This window comes from Stigmatopora argus, chromosome 21, assembly GCF_051989625.1.
Source record: "Stigmatopora argus isolate UIUO_Sarg chromosome 21, RoL_Sarg_1.0, whole genome shotgun sequence".
Lineage (NCBI taxonomy): Eukaryota > Metazoa > Chordata > Actinopteri > Syngnathiformes > Syngnathidae > Stigmatopora > Stigmatopora argus.
Window position 1 is genome coordinate 7,827,511 of NC_135407.1, and position 21,662 is coordinate 7,849,172.

General features: G+C 47.3%; 4 protein-coding genes across 8 annotated transcripts; 2 read left to right on the plus strand and 2 right to left on the minus strand.

Annotated features, from left to right (window-relative positions):
- Positions 1-129: 129 nt before the first annotated feature.
- On the plus strand, positions 130-2,075 carry ssr2 (signal sequence receptor, beta). Its single transcript, XM_077590537.1, has 6 exons — positions 130-207; positions 769-929; positions 1,047-1,145; positions 1,340-1,448; positions 1,570-1,647; positions 1,717-2,075. Exons 1-6 carry the CDS (start codon positions 145-147, stop codon positions 1,825-1,827), a joined length of 621 nt encoding a protein of 206 aa, XP_077446663.1. The 5' UTR covers positions 130-144; the 3' UTR covers positions 1,828-2,075.
- Positions 2,076-4,882: 2,807 nt separating this feature from the next.
- Positions 4,883-13,048, plus strand: LOC144067322 (death-associated protein kinase 2). Of its 2 annotated transcripts, XM_077590952.1 has the most exons (12): positions 4,883-5,049; positions 5,137-5,358; positions 5,440-5,578; positions 6,014-6,143; positions 6,520-6,568; positions 6,642-6,668; positions 6,740-6,892; positions 7,146-7,191; positions 7,260-7,349; positions 7,720-7,800; positions 7,956-7,997; positions 8,129-13,048. In XM_077590952.1, exons 1-11 carry the CDS (start codon positions 4,988-4,990, stop codon positions 7,977-7,979), a joined length of 1,023 nt encoding a protein of 340 aa, XP_077447078.1. In that variant the 5' UTR covers positions 4,883-4,987; the 3' UTR covers positions 7,980-7,997; positions 8,129-13,048. The 2 variants fall into 2 exon arrangements, with proteins under 2 accessions (XP_077447078.1, XP_077447077.1); XM_077590951.1 differs by lacking the exon at positions 7,956-7,997.
- On the minus strand, positions 9,142-11,763 carry tpm3 (tropomyosin 3). Its single transcript, XM_077590956.1, has 10 exons — positions 11,578-11,763; positions 11,365-11,490; positions 10,651-10,784; positions 10,422-10,539; positions 10,283-10,353; positions 10,146-10,221; positions 10,009-10,071; positions 9,872-9,941; positions 9,396-9,474; positions 9,142-9,302 (listed from the first exon to the last, which is right to left on the minus strand). Exons 1-10 carry the CDS (start codon positions 11,689-11,691, stop codon positions 9,299-9,301), a joined length of 855 nt encoding a protein of 284 aa, XP_077447082.1. The 5' UTR covers positions 11,692-11,763; the 3' UTR covers positions 9,142-9,298.
- A 117-nt stretch (positions 13,049-13,165) lies between the features above and the next one.
- Positions 13,166-21,271, minus strand: arhgef2a (Rho guanine nucleotide exchange factor (GEF) 2a). 4 transcript variants are annotated; one of them, XM_077590945.1, is made up of 22 exons: positions 20,876-21,271; positions 19,578-19,740; positions 19,433-19,500; positions 19,328-19,349; positions 19,127-19,256; positions 18,944-19,053; positions 18,723-18,875; positions 18,411-18,661; positions 17,389-17,514; positions 17,202-17,319; positions 17,046-17,122; positions 16,813-16,984; positions 16,030-16,106; positions 15,780-15,952; positions 15,650-15,717; positions 15,381-15,569; positions 15,237-15,323; positions 15,101-15,150; positions 14,978-15,028; positions 14,237-14,515; positions 13,988-14,144; positions 13,166-13,866 (listed from the first exon to the last, which is right to left on the minus strand). In XM_077590945.1, exons 1-22 carry the CDS (start codon positions 20,936-20,938, stop codon positions 13,838-13,840), a joined length of 2,613 nt encoding a protein of 870 aa, XP_077447071.1. In that variant the 5' UTR covers positions 20,939-21,271; the 3' UTR covers positions 13,166-13,837. The 4 variants fall into 4 exon arrangements, with proteins under 4 accessions (XP_077447071.1, XP_077447069.1, XP_077447070.1 ...); XM_077590943.1 differs by lacking the exon at positions 20,876-21,271 and having other exon boundaries at positions 17,046-17,119; positions 19,578-20,866; XM_077590944.1 differs by lacking the exon at positions 20,876-21,271 and having other exon boundaries at positions 14,270-14,515; positions 19,578-20,866.
- Positions 21,272-21,662: the final 391 nt, after the last annotated feature.

Consider the following 21,662-nt stretch of genomic DNA (forward strand, 5'->3'; position numbering starts at 1 on the left):
AATATAGTACATGAAAAGGAATTCAAATACTATAGATTTCGTCGCTGCAGCAAACCATGACACCTCCAATCCGCCAGAGGACGCTGTAAAATAAATAGATCGCATTATTCGCTTGCTGGTACACGTCATGTCAGCGTGTGCTTCATGTTCTGCGCATGCGCGGCGCCGACTCCTTCGCTTCTCTGGTGCAAGAAGAAGCTACAGACGGTAAGCATCTGCCCTAGCTTTTTCCTATTTTCCTGCTCAAATTACGCTTTTAGATTAACAGTCAAAACTTAGAACCAGGTGCTTTCACACCACCTTAGAGAATGTTTACTATTTGGTAGCATTGTTAGAGTAACTGTCTTGTTTTTTTGGCAATTGTCTTTTGTGGTCTAGTCCACGTAAGCGTCTTTGGTATCTGCTAGGATGTCAACGAGATGAACTTTGCACGGATAGCGCGTGAAATACTTAATAGTTTTTAAAAGGAGTTGTTGCAAAATTCATCCAAACTTCTTGTTCACTGTATCTTTATTTATTTCTAACCACGCTGGCAACATAGGGAATGTCAAGGCTGTAACTGTATACTGGATATAATATTCATCTTAAAGAAATATGGTTTAATTCTACTTTTAAATGTGAACCACCTCCCGTTTTACTACTTTTGCACTTGTCCATCTCCCTTTTTACTACATTTGCACTTCCAGTTAGATGCTGTTGGAAATTTACCGTGCAGAATGATCATTTTTGTTGGTGTTTGTCTTATGAATTTTGATGCTGGCCTTCCAGATGATGAAAACGCTGCACGTCTTTTTGGTCCTGGCGCTTTTCGCCCTGGGCTCGGGAGAAGAGGGCGCCCGTTTGCTGGCGTCCAAGTCCCTGCTCAACCGTTACGCCGTCGAAGGACGAGATCTGACCCTGCAATACAATATTTACAACGTGGGCTCCAGGTGGGAACGTCTCCCAAAAGCACTTTGGCATTTTTGTATATCAAACCCTGTTACGTGCTTGTGTCAGTTCTAGTTTGTTTATATTTTTTTTAATAAAAACAATGTTTTCTCCCCCAGCGCCGCTCTCGAGGTGGAGCTATCGGACGATTCGTTCCCTCCCGAGGACTTTGGGATCGTCTCGGGAATGCTGAACGTCAAATGGGACAGGATTGCACCGTATCCTTTTGAGTTGAATGTATATTTTGGGATTTGTGGTTCACGCTAGAGGAGAAACATGTTGCCAAAGGCTCCTTTTTTTTAATTTTTGGTCAACATCTTTTCGTTGAAGAGCAATCATCCATCGCAGTTATTTAAGCAGCTCACGCTTTTCTTTGCAAATGCTGTTCACCTTAATTTGAGGGGATGTTCAGAGCCAGCAACGTGTCCCACACCGTTGTACTTCGCCCCCTGAAGGCCGGCTACTTTAACTTCACCTCGGCTTCGGTCAGCTATTTGGCTCAGGAAGGCGGGCAAGTTGTGGTAAGTTTTTGTTTTGCCCAATCACATTTTGGCTGGGAAAAAAATCTGGCTTGTATTCCCAAGTCAGGTTGCTGTAAAGTTGATTGCAACTGAGTTATCGAAGGCTTTGTCTGCTTTATAGGTGGGCTACACCAGCGCCCCCGGTCAAGGAGGCATCCTGGCTCAGAGGGAGTTCGACCGCCGCTTTTCCCCGCATTATGTAAGCTGCACATTCTCGCCTTCATCACTTCTCTATGCTCACCTGTCCTCCCCCCATCCTCCTCACTAGCTGGACTGGGCCGCTTTTGGCGTGATGACCCTCCCTTCCATCGGAATCCCGCTCCTGCTCTGGTACTCCAGCAAGAAGAAGTACGACCCACCCAAGCCTAAAAAGAACTAAATGGGACCTTTTTTTTAGTCATTCAGACTGCAGGTTAAACGTAAAGGGTTACGTGGGGGCAGGAGAAGCTTAATAACCCATATTGGGGGGTTGAAAGGTGTCCGTGATTAAAAGTTTGCAGGAAGATGTCAACAACAGGCTCTTTTCATGAGAACAATTACAGTGGCAATTACTGTTTGTAGCTCTGACAAACTGTTTTAAGTTGTGAGACTTAAATATCAATAAAAACACGTTTTTTTTTTACAAAACCTGTATCTGATTGTTTTTGTTTCCTCCCTGGTGTGCCCCTTTCATTATTGATATTTTACATCCAGTCATTTAACGGGCTGCAGTTCATTTTGACGGCGAGAGAGTTGGTGGCTACTTCCTGTTTTATTTTGAATGCGCGACTCTCACTTCATTTTTTTCGCGCCAGACCACAAATGACGCGTTCGAGGTAACATTTTCGGAAAGAAATGGGAATGAACCACCAGCTGAGCTTCGATGCCAACACTGTCTTATTTATGAGTCGGAGGTTCCGTGAACGCCTCCTTGCCAGCGAGTAGCGCGAAACCGAAAACTCCGGTCCTTCGCCATGTTTACTCGGACATGACATGCACGACGCCCGCAAGCAAGAGTGCTCTCCGCCTTCCCCCCCGTAACTCCCTCCCGTCTTACGTCGTTCTCCCCGCCGTGGCGAGCTTGTCACACGGCGAGAATTCACACCGGGAGCGAGCCAGCCGTCAACAACGAAGCTCACGCCGGGTGAGTAAGCTTCATTTCCTGGCCTTCCACCTCCGGAACGTCTTCGCTAAATGCACTTGTATTCTTTCTTGCCTTTGACTCATTCTATCCTTCAATATTTTCGACATGGCAAAACCTGTTAAACAGCGACGGGATAAACGTGTTCAGACAAAGCGTACACATTTCAATTATTTCGCTTTTACGTCTTTGTTTTCCCTTCAAAATTACTAATACTGTCCATGTTACGTGATATACACTGAATACCTGGCAGTCCATCAGCCTGTTCAGTGATACATATTTTCTTAATAATGTCAGGTAACGCCAAATTAGAATTTTTCTAAATAAGGTTTGTGTTTAATAAAACAATATATGACTAGTTTAAAGCGCCAACCTTTTTTTAACCTTAAAACTTCACCCAATATGTTGTCAATTACAGAAGCATATAGTGTATACTGTAGTGTTAAAAAATAACGTGTTACAACGTGATGAATTATGTTAAAACATAGTGGGTTAGTCATTCCATTTTATCACAATTAGTCCGAATTTTGATGTGATGGTGTCATGTTAAAACATGGTATTGCGTTATAACAAGACAAAAAAACGTTTTAAATGATTCATCCAAGTTCGCCTGAAATGTTGACATTCAATTTAAAGGGAACAGCTTCCATGTCCATGATTGAAAATGGTGCAAGGGGCTCTATTTTTTCCTTTTTCCACTGTGTTAACGATGATTTAGAGGACAGTGAAAGCGACAGCCTGCTCATGATGACGCCGTTTGACAAGTTGACAGCGGGGGTGCCGAATGCCAACGCAGGCAGGCCAAACCATCAAAGTGTCCAGTGTTGTTCTGCTCAATGTGAAGATGGCGACAGTTCAAAACTGATTTAAATCCTTACATCCACATTTTTATTTAACTGGAAAAATGAAAAAATGAGCACTTCATCAGCCCACTTTAAATAACATGGTTGCCTTTATTCAGGTGTATATTTCTTAATTGTGTGTTTTTTTTACTATTACTATTTTTTATGATCAGCCTGGGCTGCGGAGTTGACCGAAACCAAGGAGCAAGAAGCCGACAACCATAAGGGAGTGCTGGTACGCAAATTTAATTTAATATTTAATGGAAGAAAAAAATAACAACTGTAAAAGCCTCCCAAACTCAAACTGGGAAAAAATTAACAAAATACAAAGTTAGAAGCCGACAACCATAAAGGAGTACTGGTATGCAAATTTAAGATGTAATGGAAAAAAACAAACAAACAGGAAAAGCCTCCCAAACTAAAACTGGGAAAAAATGAACCCAATACAAAGTTAACTGGGAGGACGAAAACGGGGGAGGTGCACACGGACGAAAGGCGAACATGACCATCCACAGAAAATACTTTGGGTTGAAACAGACAAGCGGGGGTTGGTTAACGAGGCAATTATGAATAGCTGGGTAGGCCACATAGTATCGTGCAGACAGGAGACACACAAAGAAAGACACCCAACCCACCAAAACCCCAACAAAACATGCCATTATTTTTTTTGTCTTTTGAATCACAGTGACAATCAATCCACCAGATTCTAAATAAATTCATTGAGGGTTGCATTTCAAGTATTTCCAATCACAATGATGTCACAGTGTGTGCTTTGGAAATTTCCCACATTTCTGGAACATGTCATCATATTCATGTCGGAACAACTGAGTTGATGCAATGAAACAATAGAAAGAAAAAAAACTAACATGTCAGAGAGAACTATGACAGCGTGTATGTGAATGTGTGTGTGTGTCAGTCTCGGGAGACCGGCCACTCCTTGACTTGCTGGATTTGAACATGCCAGATTGCTAAAAAATTAAAAGTTAATGCATTTAAAAGAGCCTTAAAGGTAACACAATCTTAAAAGTAAAAGGGATAGTCATGTTCTTTGAAAGGAACGTTGTTATGATCGCTTTTCTAAGTTAAATAAACATCCTGTCTCGTTTCTTTTGTTTTTTTTTTGTGTTTTTTTTTGTCACACACTGATGTCAGTTTGGGTTTAAGAGTACAGTCGACACCTGCCGCAAGCAGGGAACTCTAACTTTGAAAAAAGTGGAAGTTAAACAGCCGATGTGCTCATACTTTCGCTTTCCGGTGACAATTATGTTTAGGAAAAGGGACTATCAAAGTTGGGACATTTTTAAATTGAATACCGCAAAATAGAAAATAATAACGGACATTTTGGGATGATTTTCTTAATTCGTCGTCTCGCACCGTCAATGGCAGCCAGTGATGTAACATAGACTCTATTTCAGTGGAGAGTTTCGGTCTAGTGGAAAATATTGCGATATATCAATCTTTCGATATGTTGACGCACCCCTAATTGTCATTGTTCAGGTGCAGATGGCGTGGATGATCATGCGCCTCCTGCGGTCCGCTTCATTTTAACCATCCACGTACCTTGGAGGAAAAAAAAGATGGCCGTGTTCAAGCCAGAGAATGTGGAGGACTTTTACGAGATTGGAGAAATACTTGGAAGGTAGGAACATGTTTCATTTTTAAAACCACTTGTGGTCCTCGAATGCAGCCTGGTGGGATTTCTTTGGAACTTCTCCTTTTTACGCAGCGGCCATTTTGGCGAAGTCCGCCGAGTCCGCGAGTTAGCCACGGGGACGGACTGGGCGGGTAAATTTGTGAAGCTGCGCAAGAACCAGTGCAGCATGCTGGGACTGGAGCGCAGTCGCGTGGAGCAGGAGGTGGAGGTGATCCAGGCCCTGCAGCACCCCAACATCGTGGCCCTCAAGGACGTCTTTGAGTCTCGCTCTGAAGTGGTCCTCATCCTGGAGATGTAAGACTCAAAAGTCTTTCCGCGATAAATAATAGCTCAACCTTCCCGTTGTGTTCAACGCCACGTCGTTCCCGCTTCCAGCGTGAGCGGCGGCGAACTGTTTGACTTCATCGCCGAGAAGGAGGCGCTGTTGGAGGACGAGGCCATCCGCTTCATGAAGCAGATCCTGGAGGGCCTGGGCTTCATGCACGCCAAGAACATTGGACACTTTGACCTCAAGGTAGCACGTGTGCGCCGTCGACACCACCTCTTGAGTTTGAGTTTCGTTTATTTAATAAGGGACAGCACATATTAATGAACATATTATATTCACGTTAATGAACATATGTATATATGTAAGATTGTAGCCGAAGGCTAATTTCCATCTTTAGTCCCCTTGTGTAGGTTGAAGATATCGCATACTAGATACACGTAGCATTGTTTTAGACAGCGTTGTGATCGCAATTTTGTTCGTCTAATAGCCAAGCTTTAAGATGATTGGCTAGGAGGTTCCGAGATGGGAGTTCAAGTTTGTTCATTGGTATTGAGTTCCAAGTATGTTAGGCACAGAGAGAGATGGTGTTTTGGCTAATTTAGCACTCTTTTTGAAGGAAACTACACAGTGACCTCTAGAGCCATCCCTCGTTGATGTGTTCCTTCTTCCCTCTCCGTTCAGCCGGAAAACATTATGCTGTCGGACAAAGGCTCGGCACACCCCACCATCAAACTCATTGACTTTGGCCTGGCCCACCGTTTTGTCCCCGGGGAGGAGTACAGGAGCACCAGTGGCACTCCTCAGTACATTGGTAAGATGCGCTCATTTTCATTTTGAAGTCCTTAAATTGCGCTGACACGTTTTAATATCTCCAAAAGCTCCGCCTTCGGTCTTTAGACGAAAGCTGACTTGTCAAACCTGGCTTGGCCTAATCCATTTTTAATGCTAATTGGATTATAAATTGGCTCCATGCGACGGACACGCGAGGCCTTTAAAAGTCTTGTTAGATCCAATTCATAGAATTTGGTGGGTCATGGATTGGAATTGTGGAAGACACTAAATCGGGGGTGTTCACGCCGTTCGTCTTTCCACGTGTCCTGTGACTGCGTGTCTCCCAGTTCAGGCTTCCCAGAGTCAATGATGTACCCAGTTTGGCTCCTGACTAATATTTCTCCCGTCTTGTGCAGCCCCAGAAGTGATCAACGGCGAAACCCTCGGCACGGCGGCAGATATGTGGTGATTACGCCGCCCGGTCGTGCCACATACCTACGTTGTGACTTCCCAAACACTTTTTTTATGTCCCTTTCAGGAGCATCGGCGTCATTACCTACATCCTGTAAGTCCCAGGCGTCGCTCATGGGTGCGTGCCAGCGTTGTTGACGTCACGTCCGTCTGTGGTTTCCTCAGTTTGAGCGGCATGTCGCCGTTCCAGGGCGAGAAGGACGAAGACACTCTGAGGAACGTCCTGGCCGTGGACTACCAATTGGACGCGCAGTGCTTCAGCACCACCAGCTGCACGGCCAAAGATTTCATTCAGAAACTATTGGTGAAGAACGGCAGGTGTGTGTGAGATGGTCTTTTCCTCTCCCTTTTTGGTAGAAGTGCGCCCCTCACATAGATTGCACCCTTTGCGCCCTGCCACATCGCTAATAGCAAAAACCAGCCCTGATTTTTTCTATATTTATCTCTTTGGCTTCTATTAAGAGGCAATTGCAAATTATTTTTTTTATGTGCATTTTGTAAAAAAATATAAATATACCTTGGCCAGTAGTGGATGAGTTTTTTTGACACCCAGCAAACTGATGCGTTGCAGTGACAGGCTGACGGCCGAGGAGTGTCTTCTTCACCCGTGGATCAAGGTTGGCGTCTTCGGCGTCCTTTTATCGCCGTAATGTTTTGGGTGCTGACTGCGCAGTTTTTGGCGCAGCCCTTGACGCGTCAACAGAAGGACAACAGGACTCGATCGTCCATCAACATGAAGAACTTCAAGAAGTTCAACGCAAAAAGGAAGTGGAAGGTACAGGATGGCACAATTTGAGGAGGGAAAAACGTTTGTTTCCAGGTCTGACAGCTTTCACTCATGAAATTTAAAACTGGTTGCAATTGAATTTCTCATGGCCTACGCACCACATTTCTACTACATGGCCGTATCTCAAATGTAACTTCGACCCGGAGACTTGACTTAATCATTTTGATCTCATAAGAAAACCTCTGAGTTGAGTCTTGAGAGTAGACGAGAACTTGAGACCTCCCTCCAAGTGGTTTAAAAATTGTCGTCAGATTTAAAACAACACAAATGCTAATCCTCAATGTAATATAGATTACTTTTGAATCATGTCATCTTATATATTTGATATGTGAGTGTTTTTTGTTGTTGTCATTTCCAGATGTCCTTCAACATGGTTTGGATCTGCAACCGTCTGGTCCGCTTAAAACTCTTGTGCAAAGGCAGCTCGGATAAACCTGAGGTAAATCAAAACTCCCGATATTTGGTTCAAAACCAAGATTTCACACGAAACTAGACCCGGCGCCACTCTCAAAGCTTTTGATTAGGATAAAAGTGATAGTTTTTTTCCCCCCCTCAAAGTGATATCCTATACGAAAGTCTCTGTTTTCTTGGCAGCCCAAGAGTGAAAACAGGCCATAAGGAAAACTTTAAACAAGTGTAAGTGTGTTTTAATGGGATCATTGTGCGAGGGGTCCAGCTCATAAAAAAAGGGTTCGTCGGTTGGTGTGTTTGATACGTGTTCCCGAGGTTTGACGGAGTGACTGAGATTTTTTTTCGCTGTCCTACAGAGACAATGCGAAAGTGACACGGAGGACACGGAGAGCAAACCCGCATCGCTGCTGAAAAGACGACTCAGTAGCAGTTCGTAAAGTTCGGCCGGCGAAATTGAGGATGCCCTACTTTTCAATCTGGTAACACGACCAAATCGTGGACTTTTTTTTCCACGGTGGCCGAGAAGTGGCGAGCAAACAAGCGGCAAGCGCTTGGCATAAAAAAAGACATTCAAAATGCAATGCTAGATAAAAGAAAAAAACACATTCCCATTTTTTTCTTTTTCCAAAATGTTTGGACCACGCCGTTCGACGGACACTTCTCGCCCATCGTACTTTTTAAAACATTTTTTTTCGCCCTCTATACATGACAATTCTGTCATTGCTGATGGTTGAAAATGTAGGAAGCTAACATGTAGTGCAGGGGTGTCCAAACTTTTAATTTTTCAAACAAAGGATGGGAATTAAGTAAAAGCGATTTGCTTTTTAAAATTTTAACCCATTGGGTGACACGAGGATGATTTAAAACCTTCATTTCATGTTTTATTTGGAATTTTATTCATGTCAAACAATCCCTTTTGACCAAATGAGTGAATGGAGAGGTACTGGGAATTAGCTCCCTCTAGTGTTGAATCTGAACAGTGCAACAGAATGTAAGATCAATTTTAGTTTTTTCACCTGTCATTTCAGACGGCTTGAGTTTGGACACCCCCAATGTCGTGTTTAGTAAAGTAAAAACCCCAAAAATGTATCTATATACAGTTTTGCTCGGTATAGTTGAAATTCCACTTCAAAAACATTCCTACCTCAGCTGGCCCATCTTTTTTTCCTAATGTCACAGACATTTGTACAGCCCCTATTGCGACTATTCTACCGTGTCAACATAAATATACATAAAGCTATATTGCATGCAATTTTCAAAGTGTTTTCCGTCTTTTAAATGTTTGTCGGAAGGGTTCATTTTCTTTTCACGTGACCAAACCTAGGAGAAAGCCCGGAACTTTCAAATTCCCCGAAATAATACACACGCCAAGCGGACCCCGCCACTTTGAAAGCAGGATCGTCCTCTCAACTTTAATATCGTTACAAAGAGAGTTTTCACCGGAACCGAGAGGGTGCCGCCGGCTGGGATTTTTGCAAAAAGTGCGAGAAACGACACGTCGAAGAGGGCGTGGGGTGCGTGGGTCCTTAGCTACAAAACACACACACATAGAACAAAAGAAGTCACAAGTGTGAAATTGTTCATCGAGGCGCAAAGCTTGTAAGAATATGAGAATGGTCTTACATGGAGGTCATGTCATTGAGCGCGTGGTCCAATTCCTCACTGATGGCTTTGTACTTGAGTTTCTGTGCGTAAAGCTCGTCTGGATGGACAAAGTCAACAAAAAATGGCTCAAATCACAAACGTTTTTGTACGCGAAAGGTCATGCTAAAGTGTAAGAAAAAATGTAAAAAAGTACGGGTGTGTAATTAAAGAAGTAAAACTACATGCCTTATACATTTGTTGGACGAAAACGCGCACTGTTTTTAATTGCATGCGTTATTTCAAATTAGATTTGAATGCTTTATTTTGGAAATATGTCGGAAAAAAGAAAAAGAAAACAAACGAAAAGCAACACAATAATAACAGATTTTACCCGGCATGGCTAAAACGGAGGTAGTAAATACGCGATTGTATGTAAAATGTAAGAACAAACAGGCATATTTTTGTTTGAAAATTGTACATGAGTAAACCCCCCCTGCCATACCCCCCCCATATACCTTCCAAATCATCAATGGTCTTCTCCAACTTGGCCACAGACCTCTCAGCAAACTCGGCTCTGGTCTCAGCCTAAGTCAGACCAAAAAAAAACGTTTCATCTCGTGGTCTTGAGTCATGCTCTCCTATCTTCTCGCACCTCTTTGAGCTTGTCTGTCAGGATCTTGATCTCCTCCTCGTATTTGTCCTCCTTCTGGGAATACTGCGTAGGGGAAGGAGGGCGGATTCCCGTGAGCCCACTTCAAAACCCGTCCCTGGTATTTGCCGGCGCTTTACCTTCTCCGCCTGAGCCTCCAGGGACTTCAGGTTGTTGGTGACGTTCTTCAGCTCCTCCTCCAGCTCGGCGCATTTCCTAAAGTGCGTTCGAGTTCAAGGGTTGCTAGGGCGAGCGCTTTCGAGCGGCTAGCACTCACGCTTCTGCTAGCTCCGCCCTCTCCTCCGTACGCTCCAGCTCGCCTTCCACGATCACCAGCTTGCGGGCCACCTGCGCCGAGGGCGAGCGGGCGTTGAGGCCCGGCGGGCGACGACCCACGGGGAAGCGCAAACGCTCACCTCCTCGTACTTGCGGTCCGAGTCCTCGGCGATGTGCTTGGCCTCCTTGAGTTGGATCTCCTGGAGCTCCATCTTCTCCTCGTCCTTCAGGGCCCGGTTTTCGATCACCTTCATGCCCCTGCGCCGTCAAACGGCCGCATCCAACGATCGGGGAGGGGGTCAGAGTTAGCGCCGGGTTCAGGGTTAGCGCCCAGCTTAGGGTTAGCGCCGCGAGGGAACGGGAGAGGACCTCTCGCTCTCGTCGGCCGCCTTCTCCGCCTCCTCCAGCTTCTGCAGAGCCGTGGCCAGCCTCTCCTGGGCTCGGTCCAACTCTTCCTCCACCAGCTGGATGCGTCGGTTGAGGGAGGCCACCTCCGCCTCGGCCTGCGCTCGCCCGGGCGCACACACATTCCCCGTCATAACCATTCATCCTATCTTATCGGATCTTTTCTGCACAAAAGCAATATTAATTAGTGGAATTCCCTCCCCATCGAAATCTATTGGCGTCAACGCTAGCTCATGAGTTGGCAAGTGGACCAAAATGGAGTTAGCCCACTCCGTACTCGAGCTCATTTCATGAACGGCCTGTGCCCACGCTCCCTCCAATTGGAGGACCGTCATCACCGACGGCAACCGATGAGTTAAAAATGACCAAAACGACCTTGTAACTCATCGGGGTGTGTAGACTTTTAGCACGGGCGGCTATCAGGTAGTCGCGCCTAAAAAGGAGCGAGGCCATTGTTAAGCTACGGCTGGAGGTTTAGCGGCTGACATCATGGCCCAAGCGGGGGCTCTCAATCCCCTCGACAGCTGTGCGCTGTGATGGGGGGGCCGGGGAAGGGGGGGTGACGGGGTGTCGTCTCCATCAAGAGCATGAGAAGAATGGAATGTGCCTGCCTCCTCTCCACCAGGCTTGATTTACAACGACGGCTTTTATCGGAAAGACGGTTAGGGGGTGACTCACGTCGGCCGCCTTCTTGTCGGCCACTTCCAACTTCTCCTGAGCATCCTTGAGCGCCTCCGAGTATTTGTCCAGCTCGTCTTCGGTGCCCTTGAGTTTCTTCTGCATTTGCAGGAGCTCATCCTCGTGCTGCGGGAGAACAAACGGGTCGTGGGTGGTTTTGGCCGGTGGCGGCCCTTAGCCTCGGCGGCCAGGAGTCTCGGCGCAAAGCCGCACCTGTTTGCTCCGGTCTTCGGCCGCTTTCTTGTCGGCTTCCGCCTGCTCCGCCTGGTCCAAGGCGTTCTCCTTGTCCAGCTTCAGCATCAACATCTTCTTCTTGATGGCCTCCATTTTGAACGGCTGGCTTTTCCGCAAAGACGGGACGAAAAGGACGGAAGGAAGAGAGGAAGGAAAGATGCCCGGTGCCACGCCAAACTCTGACCCAGACGGCAGTTGGGCTTTTATACGGGGGGACCGGGTCCCCTAGGCCACACCCCTTTGTCCCCACATCCTCCTGCTTTTTGCATTGCATTCTCATTTGTCATTCTCATTCAATCCAGTTCATTTAGTGAAAGTGAAAAGGAGCTTTAAATTGAACAACTTTTTCCCCCCTCACTCCCTTTGAACCTTTTCAAGCCCAAACCACTAAATAATGGACAACAACATTCAAACATCGAGCCCTTAATGGCCCCTCAGGGGAAAAAAATGGAACAAAAAGCCAATTTGGATTGAATTCAGATCCAATTTCAATGGCTCAGGTCCCGCCTTTGAACAGAAATTATACGATGGACTCTTTGTGCATCCTCGTTTCACTTCTTGAAACGTATCAGGACATTTCAAGACGTCAATTTTCCATCCTTGAGCCTCGGCCACCGCCATCCGACTCTTATTTTGGAGTGCATTTACTTGAATCCCGAGCAATGCTCCTCTTTGAGCTCGTTGACTCACAGCTGTTGGCGCCGTCAAGTGAACGAGCGCAAGTCTGTTCTAATCTGGCGTGACACCCGGCCAATTTGCGCTGTCGCACACCGCCTTGGCTCTCGCTCACTCGCCCCAACGCCCGTCCGACAGACGGCGGTGACGTGTCCCAAACGTTTAAATAGAGAAGACTGGCAGCAAACCCTCATTTAGAAACAGAGCAGTGCTTTCCGTCCACTTAGCTCCCTCTTTTGCCATTTTAAACCCATTGAAGCGACGGGCGTCCGACCCGTTTCCGACGGGGGGGCCGGCCCTCGGGTCGACTGGCCAAAGTCTATTGGACGCGGGGCGTCTCGCCGTGGCGGGCAACAGTAGATTCGATCCGGGACGGGCGCGAATGAGTTAACGAATGTGATGCGCATCTTCCAATGGCTTTAAATAGAAACAAAGCATGTGCTTAAAACGCAAGGCAACGTGTGCCAAAGCGGAGGGTCGGCAGCACACAAAAGAGAGTGGACATTCCTGCCCTGTAACCGTAGTCCGTCACCTGGCCCGGGCTGACTATAATTGGGGGTCTCCTGGGAGAGGCAACTATGGATGTCACTCAGTTATTCCCCTCCGTGGGCCCCCCTTCGGTTATTAATAAACATCTTTTGGCTGACATTGTCTGCGGGATTAGGATGAGGGACGGACTACATGTGTCTCCGTCACATCCCCCGTTCGAGTCCCGTCGAGCCGTTGTCGAGCTTTTGACGCAAAAATTGCTAAATAAAACAATATATACTTTGAATATTGTGTCTTTGTAGTGTATTCAATTGAATTTGTCGTATATTTGTATTCCTTTTCTATGTTATTGAAGGTCACCGGCAGGAGCTGATTTATTTAGGTTAATAAAAACAAATAAAAGCAAAGTATGTGAAAGGTTTATTGAGGAAGAAACAATACATAATGAAAGCTGTTTGTAATCTTTTGATTCCGTTCGTCAGCAAAAAATAAGCAGTAGTCTCTAAGATAGATCATTAATAAAGTATCAACTTAACGTGGACCGTATTTGGCCACCCCTTATATAAACCATCTTCATTTTTATCAACTTTGATCAAAATAGTCAAAGTATGAAAAGTTTAAGAGCAAAAACATTGTCCAAAGTGGATTTTTTCTTTTGCACCGGAGTACGAGACGCGTAAAATCATGCAATAATAGCAAAAACACAGATATTTCTCCATCCGATGCCCTTTTAAATACCCCCGTATTTCATCATATGTATCTATATCTATCTATATCTCTGTAGATTTGTTTCCTGATGTCACTTTTGGTGCAAAAAAAATGCAAAAATTCACAGATATATCAGAAGAGAAATGAAAAGAAAAGTCCCATTTGGAGCAAATAATCACACAAAAAGATCACAATTATTGTTAGAAACACATTCCTGGAATAGTCTTTGTTATTTCAATAGTTGAGTTACTTTCCCTTCCTTTTAAAGTCATGCAGAAAAAAAAGAAAACAAAATGAAAGTGAGGAACCAAAGCAGTAAAATATTCATTTGAGACAAACGTGCTAGCATTAGCTTGTTAGCAGAAGATCACATTTCTTCAGGTATGTCCTGGAAATCTAATGGCAAAAAGAAATAACAAGTGTGAGAAAAGCGAGATGACTGATTGACTATGTTGACGGATTGGACGTCTGTCGCCGTCAATGGCGCCCGATCATTCGCTCTCGTGTGATCTCTGACCTCTGGAGCTTCTCGATGCGTTCTCCTCCTCCATCTCCTCCTCCTCTTCTTCTTCTTCGCCGTCTTCATCGGACGTCATGTCGACTTCCTCCTCGTCGCTGCCCCCTTGAGGAGTGTTGGATTGATGGAGCTGGATAGGCTCCGGCACCCCCCGACCCTTGTGAGTATAAGCGGTTGAAAAAAATGATGGAACGAAAAATGACCCCCACTTTGTGCTATGAAAGTTTAGAGTGTGGAGTGCCGGACTACCTGGTCCCCCGAGGCGACCCCCTGGCCGCAGACCTTGAGGTGTCGGAGCCGCTTCTCCAGCTTGGCCCGGGCCTTCTCGCTGTCCTTGAGCCGAGTCTCGGCGTCGCGCAGCCTGAGCAGCTCCTCCTGCAGCAGGCTGTGCTGCCTCTGCAACAGCGCCAGCTCGCCGGCCTGGCGGTCCTGCCCCCGCCGGGAACCCGTCGCCGTTGGAGACCGCGGCGCCGCATCTTCGTTCTGGAGCAGCACCTCCAAGATGGAGTCTTGCTTGATGACGGCGGCCTGGCCGAGACACGCTTTGTGAGTCACCAACTTGGTCGTCGGCTCTTGATGTGAAAATGATGCTTAGTGGTCATTGTTTTTTTTGTCAACAGGCCCAGAAACTGCTCGCTCTTATTGTGAAGGACACGTGGAAGAACTTTGCTCATCCACTCTCTCAAGTCAGTCACACGGTGCGTTCAGGGACAGCGTGTACAACACAACACTCCACAAATGGACTAGGTTTCCATCTACATTCTACAACAACTGCAACGGTATGAATTTATTGCTTTGCAAACAATTTCCTAGTCGTAAATAGAGAATATTACATTTCAAAAATACCTATTCAACTTGATTTATTAACAGTGTGTTGCCCTCACCTGTAAAAATGTGTTCAAACAATGAACTGTCAACGTTGACACTTGAATTTTAAATACTTTAGTTTAAGCATAATGTTAATGAGTGACCCCTGTCGGTGGAACTCACCTGGAGCGCGTGCAGATAAACGCTGAGATTCATCAGCCGCTGACACACTTCCTGTCAAATTCAACGGAACGTAATTAGAGCTAAGTTGTTAGCTAATGCTAAGTTGGCTAAATGAATGCTCACTTTTGCTCCAGGCAGCTCATGAGCTCCATTGAGGAGAAACCCCTGCTCACCTACACAGAAGAAGAAAAGAAAAAGAAAACATCATCAATCAAAAGAACAATAAAAAACACGTCAAAACGCCCAAAAAAGCCGTTACCCGAGTCCGTCGTGTCCACGTGGTTGCGATGGCACAAGTGAGGAGTGTCCACGCCGGAGCCCAGCAGGACTTCACTCAGTCGGTCCACTGCGAGGAAACATCTCAGCTCGGGCCGCCATTTTGCTTTCCAATTTTTGCTCTCACCCTCCACCGTGGCGTCCAGCAGGAACTTCTCGGCCCGTGGCGCTTGCGGCGTGTCGGCCCTGAAGAAATAGCGCGCCGGGGGCGGCTCCGGCTCGTCCTGGCGGGCGCTGGTCTGGGCCAGCTCGCAGAACAGCGTCACCCTCTCCTGCAGGAGCTCCAACATTTCCCGGTCCTTCTGCTGAAGGTCCGCTGCCGCCCGAGCGCGGACGCAGCCGGCCGTCAATTTACGACTCTCTGCTTTTCCCGCTTTGGCGAAGCCGAGACAAAACCTTTGAGTCTCCTCAAATGGGCCTCGCGCTCCGTCTCGATGAGGGGGAACTCCTGGCGCGACGGACACCTGGACGCCAACAACCACAAACGTGAGCCGTGGTTTTGGCCGGGCGCGAGGTGGACCCTCACCTGCTGACGGCGTGCTGGATTTGCCGTATCCAGGCGTTCTTGTCCTCCCTGGAGGCGGCGTGGACTTCGTACATCTGCGGCGGCGAGCAGTCGTCGATGAGGAACATGCCTCGCTCCTGGTTGGCTATGTCTCGAACGATGAGGTTCTGCAGGGACAGCACGGGGGGCTTGTCCTGGAGACCCGCCGCAGTTACCCACGTTAAAGCCGGGAGAAGAAAGGACGAGAGAAATGCGTCGGCGGGTGGCTTACCAGACATGGAAAGATGTACCTCTGGTCTTTCTCCTGAAGAAACACCAGGATGTCCGTCATCAGCAAGACCTTCACGTCTACGCCAAAAAGGTTCGTTAAGAGTTTATCTTTCCGGTCGATTGGAAAATAACCAGATCGCAGCACCCCCGGATTCCTGATGGTGTACCTCAAGGTGTTGTTCTCGGCCCTTTCCCATTTTTTCTATCATGATGCTCCAATTCATTTTTCACCATTTTTTTATTCTCTATTTTCAAGATTTTCCCATTTGGAACCGTATCTCCCCTTGATTTGTTTGGAAAACACAATCTCATTCCTCTCTAGTCCCAAATACAAACAGCAAGAGCCAGGTGCGGCCGCCGAGCCGCAGATGACGGATGGCTTTGACGTGCCGAAGCATCGCGTGAAGATCTAGCGAGTCGCCGGCGCCTCCCGCCAGAGCGAAAGGTCACCACAACACGGGCCGGAGCCAAGACGGTCGCCCAGGGGACCCGTGATCCCTGCAAAGCCCGCCACCCGCGTTCTGTTCTAAGGAAGGCCGCTATTAGCGGGGTGACAAGATCTGAGACTTTGCAAAGACCCGCCTGTGTGTGCGGCTATGTAAATTTAGATCCACTTAATGAGTGAGTGCCAGAGAAGCGCAAGCATCGTCTTTTTAAAGCCGCAATGTCGGCATAACTGGGCACGATCAACTAAAAGCGCTCAGCGTTAGCACGTCAGCTGCCACGGACGGCCATGGACGTCCAATTCGGACATTGGCAGTCAGCATTTTTTTCTTTTCCGCACCTTTGAGTCGAGATCCGGGGGTCTTCCAGAGCAGCGTTCCTTCGTGAAGAAGCTTCCGGCGCAGAAGCTCGGCGGGTCGAAAGAGGCCGCCGTCCCTCACCCTGCTTTCAGCTCGCTGGTCCAGCTTGGCGTGAATTTCTTGCATTCTTTGCGTCTTTTCCAGGTCCTCCATCTGCCGGGAAAAGGATAATGTCACTTTTATGGGATTGGGAATCATCAGGAAGGGAGTGTACCTGCTGATCTATGGAATTGAGAAGATCTCTGACCCTAGACAGAGCTTGCCCGATGGACGACGCTTCTTCTTCGTCTTCTGCCAGAGAAAAGGAAAAAAAAAACAGAGCCACGATGCTACGGGTTTGCGATCCCGACGCGCCAACGACTGAATTTACCGACGGTGTTGTGCAAAATCCGCTGAATGAGCACCGGGTACTTGGAGATGCGTTGGGTCACCAGTAAGACGCATTCCTGGAAACCGTGGCAACGCAGCCAGGGACCTCGAGTCACGCGCTGCCGACATCAACGCACAATTTGCCTATTGGACGGTATTTGACGGATTTTTGTCGGGGGGATTCTCACCCGAATGAAAGACTGAAATCTTTTGTCTCTGGCCAACAGCGACTTGTACAACTTGACGGCCTTGGTGTGGCCACTGCAGAACTCGGCGTAGGTCTTGCGCATGTCGTCCGCGCTCTGGCCGGAGAACTGTACAAAAAAAAGGAGCACTGGAGTCCAACAGGTAAGAATGCAATATTTCGCCTAAAAATACTATACAGTAATCCCTCGAATATCGCGGTTAGTGGAGACCAAACATGGCCGCGATCATTGAAAAATCGCCAAGGAGGGTCACCCCTATTATAACTTTTTTTTTTCTTCAGCATTGAGTCCTAGTCGCAAGAGTGGCTTCTGCTTAGCGTGGATTTTCACATTTTTATCAATTAAATACTTTAAAAAAATATTAATAGCAGAAAAATATCACAAGTAGTGAAGACGCAATAATCAAGGGATTACTGTTAGATAAAGGAAGCAACAGATTACCAAGATTTCCCACTAGAATAGTTTCTATATGAACTCTTTGACTTCTATATACATTTTGACCGGTGGGGGCAAATGCACATTCATTCTGGTTGTGATGTCACAACGTAAACTGCTGAAAAAAAATGGGCGTTCCCTAATCCATTTTTTTGTTATTTTTTACGTAAGTTTCTTCTATTTTAGAAGCTTGTTTGTGTGACATGTTGAGAAATTTGTTCAAAATGAGGTGTTTTGCTTATGTGATAAAATATTAATATATCTACTCAACATACACGTATTTTTGGGTTTGCTTTTTTGGGAGAAAATTGGAATGAAAGTTGCTACATGGGTACTTTGTCATGGTTGCACTTCCATAGCTTGTGGGAGGGACTGGCCTGCCCAAATTAGCCAGGACCGCCCCTGAGGGATAGGTGGCCTCGTAGCTAGTTTGGTTCCCACCGGAATGGAATGCGGCCAAAATGTAGCTAGCTCAGATGAACTATCACATTAAGTTGACTTGGTCTCTTTTGTGTTTTTTCCCAGACCGTCCCTCCCATATGGTCCAAAAAGCTCGCCGTAGGCCCGACCTGCTCCAGGAGTATGTCGCCCAGGCGGCGCACGGTGAAGTTGCGCTGGGATCCCGGCTGCAGGCCGGCGTGGCGGCGCCCCAGCAGCTGCGCCAGGAAGTGCGAGTGGATGGCCACCAGCTGGTCCAGGCAGGGGAAGAGGGCGTGGAGGGTGCCGGGCTCTGGCTGCAGCTCCTCCAGCAGGCCTCGCCGGAACACCCGCTCCATGATGCGCAGCGTTCGCACGTGGTGCACCTCGGTCTGGATCAGCTCTGAGGGCGCGCCGGCAGTTTTGGCGAGGCAAGGCGAGGCAAGGCAACAAAATCCACTCACCGTAAATGACATCCTGCCTCTTGATGATGTTTTTGCCATGCCCGTGCAGGTAAGCGGCGTCCACGGCCGTGCTCCACGAGTCCGCCTTGAAGTCCTCGCCCTCCAGCTCCAGCTCCTCCAGGACGGACGCCGGGTAATAGTAGTAGTAGTCGCCTGCGATCAGAGCGCCGACGTCAAGTTTGGGCCTCCGCGGGCCGGACTCGCCGTCCGTCGTCGCCCACCGTCGTCGTTGAGGGACTCCGTGGAGATGGTCCTGTTCCGGAAGCTGAGGGAGTCGGTGGACTGGGACAGGATTCGCCGCAGGCCCAGGGGTGAGTCCTCGTTCAAATTCCTGCCACGCCGACCGACTCGGGTAAGCGTTGCCCGCCTCCGAAAATGCCTTTTTAAAAAGCGGTCCTCCTCACCCGATGTTGTTCGTGGAGACGCTTTTCGAAAGCGCCAGGCCGGAGCGTCCTCGCCGCGATCCCAGAAGGGAATGGCGAAGGCTTTCCGAAGGGTAGATGGCGGACGTGGGACGCTCGCGGGTCACCGGGTCTGCAAGACGAGCGCTCGTGCGTTTTGGGAAAACAAAAAAACGGCGCCGGTGAAATAGGAAAACGGCTCACTTCTCGTGCGCAGCGTCACATTCTGCAAAAGAAGAGTTAGCACATCGCGTGAGGCTTTTTCACTATTTTGGGCTATTTTCACGTTCAAATGTATTATTTATTTACCCGCTGTTTGACTTTGGCGCAGTTGGGCAAAGCGTCTCTGCAGCGGTTGTGAATGGTCACGTTGCACGCTGGGTAGAAAGGAAAAAAACGCTTTAGCGCCGGCTAGCCCAGGCGACGTTACGGCGCAAAGGGGGCGGGGCCTCACTGGGACAGCACAGCGCCTCCTTGGCCGTGATGCTCTTGTTGCACGCCGAGCACAGCGTGGTCCCCGACACGCTGAGGGAGGTGAAGAGGTGACCGTTGTTGTAGCGGGCTTCCCGCTCGCGCGCCGCCTTTTCCCGCTCCCTCGTGCGTTCGCGCTCTTTATTCTGGGCCGCAAAAAAAACAAAAACAAAAAGGACTGGCCAAGTTACAGAAACACGAATATGGGAGGCGTCCCATATCGGATCCCGTAATTGCACATTTATTAATAAGGAACAAATATTTTTAAGTAGACCCATTTCCGACAAAATAACCTTCTTGGATAGCTTAGTTGGAAAAAATGGAAATGCGCTATTTTACCCATAATGCATTTCCAGGTATGGGCAGATCCACTAAATGAAATGACACGCAAAAAAGGCCACGAATATTCAATTTGCATGGGTTCAATAAGCTGTTTATTCTCCGGGGGAATTTACATTCGCTTAGTTCAGTTCAAATCGGGTCTCATGACGGACGGATGGTCATGCTGTAAAAGCAGAAGTCCTCCAGGCTGTCGGGCAAACTAACTTTAAGAAACAATGACCAAATAAAGGCTCGTCCCTTGTGAGCTCCAGCACTTATAGGCCGAAAAATGTCAACTTACATTTGGACTTCTCGTAAAATGGGTCCTACTCTAAAATCAGGCCGTGTACAAACCACTTTGCCATGGGCTGACGCCCCAAAAAAGTTCTCCTTCCGCCATTCTCGCTTGATTTGTGAGTTTTTTTAACTCCTCGGCTGCCATCGACGGTCATAGACGTCCAATAGCGAGGCCTGCAAGCCGTCATTCAAAATGAATTGGTTGTCTTCTATCGTTAAAAGGTTAAAAAAATTGTATTGCCAACCACCGCGGTATAGAAATCTTAATTTAAAATGATTTAAGGCTAATGAAAATGAGTGAAAATCTTCTGACTTTTCAGCAATCCGATTCCCTCACAGCCGCTCCGACACATTTTCGCAACCTTTTGGAGATTTTCACACTTAGCCACGCCACCACGCACGCTCCCGACCATTTCTATGGCAACCCTATCCAGCGAGAGCGGGCGCACTTACACACCCACACCCACACACACACTTACACCCAGAGAAAACCCAGCGCACTCCAGTAGGACGAGATAGGCTCGACGGGTGCCGGCCCGCCCCGTCGCAAACAGGAAACCGCAGCGGTGTCAAAGAAGGGGAAGTAAGAGTCAGCCAAATGACATTTTTTTAAATTATGAAGCGGACTTTAAAAAAAAAAGACAAGATTTGTCAGTAACTCACCCTCAAGTTGATCTCCTTCATCCTCTCCTGCCGCAGTTTGGACTGGCTGGCTACCCGGGACATGTCGTATCGTATTGTATGGCCTCCCCCAAAAATGAAGAACCCACAGTTAATACCTTCTTGTTATTTTTTTTTAAGGCAAAGCGACAGTCACCAATTTTTTTATTCCTTCCGTAGTGGCCAACTGCGATGTGCCTCTGCTTCCACTGAAGTGTCTGTTCCTGTGAGAAATCGGACTTGAATCATCATCATCATCATCATCACCGCCCCCACACACACTCACTCACTCACACACACACACACATGCGCGCACGCACACACACACTCGGCGAATAAGTGCGCTCAGCTATCTCAACTATTATTTGCCCCTTCCTACATCCCAGTGCCTTTTCCCAGAATAATCTCATCAAATGCGCCGCAAAAATGGTACGCGCGTTTTACCCAGCGTGCACTGCTTCTCCAACTTGCCCTCAACTCCTACATCAGGTTAGCGAGCGGGTTATTTATACAGAGGAATAAAAAAAGGCCTCGCGCGAGTCGCTGCTAGCAAAACGATATTCTTCGTAGTTATATATATTAAGATGATCCGTGTATTGTATTTTTCAGATGATAGGTCGCACGGGAGTAACAATACTAAAATGGAGAACAATTAGCTACCCATCAGGACATCCCTAATATATGTACATGTATATATTAGGGTTGTCCTGATTTGGTTTTATTGGGCATACTTTTGTATTAAAGTTTCCGCCTTTGCATGACAGTTGTTGATTTTCATATTTTTGCTCAT